At 36.7% G+C, this 2,594-nt stretch overlaps 1 protein-coding gene across 1 annotated transcript; it reads left to right on the forward strand.

Moving 5' to 3' along the window:
- Nucleotides 1–1,779: 1,779 nt before the first annotated feature.
- Nucleotides 1,780–2,384, forward strand: CT55 (cancer/testis antigen 55). The gene is made up of 2 exons (XM_049784583.1): nucleotides 1,780–2,117; nucleotides 2,221–2,384. The coding sequence occupies exons 1-2, from the start codon at nucleotides 1,780–1,782 to the stop codon at nucleotides 2,378–2,380; spliced, it is 498 nt and encodes a 165-aa protein (XP_049640540.1). The 3' UTR covers nucleotides 2,381–2,384.
- The last annotated feature ends 210 nt before the right edge of the window (nucleotides 2,385–2,594 follow it).

Consider the following 2,594-nt stretch of genomic DNA (forward strand, 5'->3'; position numbering starts at 1 on the left):
AACATAAGAATCGTTGAAATCCCAGAGACCCAAGTAGGAGATCTCCAGGAAGAATCAACTGTCAAAGACATCATCAAAGAGATACTCCCAGAGTTAAAGACTACATGCAATCAAATCCTGCATGCCTGAAGAGTACCAGCTAAAAGAGACCCAAAGTAAAACACCCCAAGACACATCCTCGGTACAATGACAAATCCCACAGATAGAGATAGAATACTGAAAGCAGCAAGATCAAAAAGGGAAATGACATTCAAAGGAGCATCCCTAAGACTTACAGCAGACATGTCACAAAAAACTCTCAAGGTCAGAAGACAGTGGTGAGATATTGTGACAAGACTGAATGAAATGAATGCCTCACCGAGAATACTGCACCCAGCTCGACTCACATTCAGGTTTGAAGGAAGAATACATACATAGTTTCATGGATAAAAAACAGCACAGAAATTTCACAGATGAAAAACCAGCCTTAAAGGAAAAACTGACAGGTCTACTCTAAGACAAGAGAGACCAACAAACACAGCAAACTTATCTTCAAAGATGACATTAAATCCTATGACAATCATCTCCCTCAATGTCAATGGACTATATTCACCAATTAAAAGACATAGAGTGGCAAAATGGGTCAAAAAGATGAATCCAACCTTCTGCTGCCTACAAGAAACACACCTGAATAGTCAGAACAAACATAGACTCAAAATCAAAGGCTGGAGGAAAATCATCCAAGCAAACAACACCCTCAGAAAAGCTGGGGTGGCCATATTAATATCTGATAACACCAACTTTATACTCAGAAAAGTGGTAAGGGACAAAGATGGACACTATGTACTAATCTAGGGATATGTGCAACAGGAAGAAATCAGACTATTAAACATATATGCACCCAATGAGAGACCAGCAAATTCTCTAATACAGTTACTGACAAATCTGAAAGAAGACATCAATAATAATACAATAATTGTGGGAGACCTCAACACGGCCATGTCAACACTTGATAGGTCAACCAGACTGAAATCCAACAAAAACATACTATCCCTGAAAAGAGTAATGGAAGAAAGAGGACTAGTATATATATATATATATATATATATATATATATATATATATATATATATGACATTCCATCCAAAAAAAAAACGTGGATACAAAGTCCTCTCCAATGTACATGGGTCATTCTCCAGGATAAACTACATGCTGACACATAAAACATACCTCCATAAAATCAAGAGGATAGAAATCTTGAAGGTTACCTTTGCTGACCACAAAGCTCTGAAATTAGATGTGAACTACAAAGGCACACAGAAGAAAAACTTCAACAATTGGAAATTAAACACCCTGCTACTGAACAACCAGTGGGTCCAAGATGAAATCAAAAAGGAAATCAAAACTTTTCTGGAAACAAATGATAATGAAGACACAAACTGCCAGAATCTATGGGACACAGCAAAAGCAGTCCTGAGAGGAAAATTTTTAGCTCTACAAGCACACATCAGGAATAAAAAAGGGGCATACCTGAATAACTTAATGATGCAGCTCTAAAAATTAGAAAATGACCAACAAAAGGAACCAAAAATAGGGAGACAGAAGGAAATAACAAAACTGAAAGCAGAAATCAATGAAGTAGAAAACCAAAAAACAATCCAAAAGATCAACGAAAGCAGAAGTTGGTTCTTTAAAAAAATAAACAAGATTGACAGACCATTGGCAAAACTCACAAAGAAAGAGAGAGAAATCTGATAACCAGTATTAGAAATGAAAAGGGGGAGAGAAGCCGACGGCGCCATGTTCTGTGCTCTTGCCAGAGTATTTTCCTTCTTCTTTCAGAAGAAGGATTTGGAAGAAAAGAGCATGGATGAGGATGAGATGCTCTTGAAAGATTATATCAAGTTAACAACAATTCATGGATCTGTGACAAAGGTCTGTGAGAATTATGTCGTCATTGATGAGTCGATCTACATCAGTAGTGATTTTGTGGCTAACAACGTAATTCCAAAAATTGGACAAAAAGTTACTGCCGTCATAGAGGAAGATATGTCTTTGGAAAAGGAAGCAATCGAGGTGGATATTCTCCCTGATGATAGCTCTAGTGTGGAAGTCAGCCGCAATGAAGTTCCAACTATGTCTTATAGATCTCTACAAGAACATGCCGACTATACTAATGACTTGACTTTCTTCACAGTAGGCACTGTTTGCAAAGATTCTCATAACTAAACAACAGTGAAGAAATGTGGTGATCGATGATAGTATCTTTTTCACCTTGGATTCTCTAAAACTTCCTGATGGTTATATACCCCAATTATTTGACATTGGTAATGTAGTTGCAGTGAAAAACATTTGCTGTGGTTGGAGAGCATTCTCTATGTCTCTATTAAAAAAGAAATAATTAATAAACAATAATGTTATACTCTAAAAAAAAAAAGAAAGGAAAAGGGGGAGATCACAATAGATATTGCAGAGATCCAAAGGGTAATCAGAGACTACTTTGAGAAACTTTATGCTACTAAACATGAGAACCTAGAAGAAATGGAAAAATTCTTGGACACTTATAACCTTCCACATTTAAGTAAGGAGGATGTAGCATATCTAAACACCCCCAT

The sequence above is a fragment of the Suncus etruscus genome, chromosome 12, assembly GCF_024139225.1.
Source record: "Suncus etruscus isolate mSunEtr1 chromosome 12, mSunEtr1.pri.cur, whole genome shotgun sequence".
Classification (NCBI taxonomy): Eukaryota; Metazoa; Chordata; class Mammalia; order Eulipotyphla; family Soricidae; genus Suncus; species Suncus etruscus.

Excerpts from the sequence above, each read along its gene's own strand:
- CT55 (XM_049784583.1), top strand. The coding sequence starts at position 1,780 with ATGTTCTGTGCTCTTGCCAGAGTATTTTCCTTCTTCTTTCAGAAGAAG. Across the intron at positions 2,118-2,220 it reads CGCAATGAAGTTCCAACTAT|AAATGTGGTGATCGATGATA; the intron begins GTCTTATAGATC and ends ACAACAGTGAAG.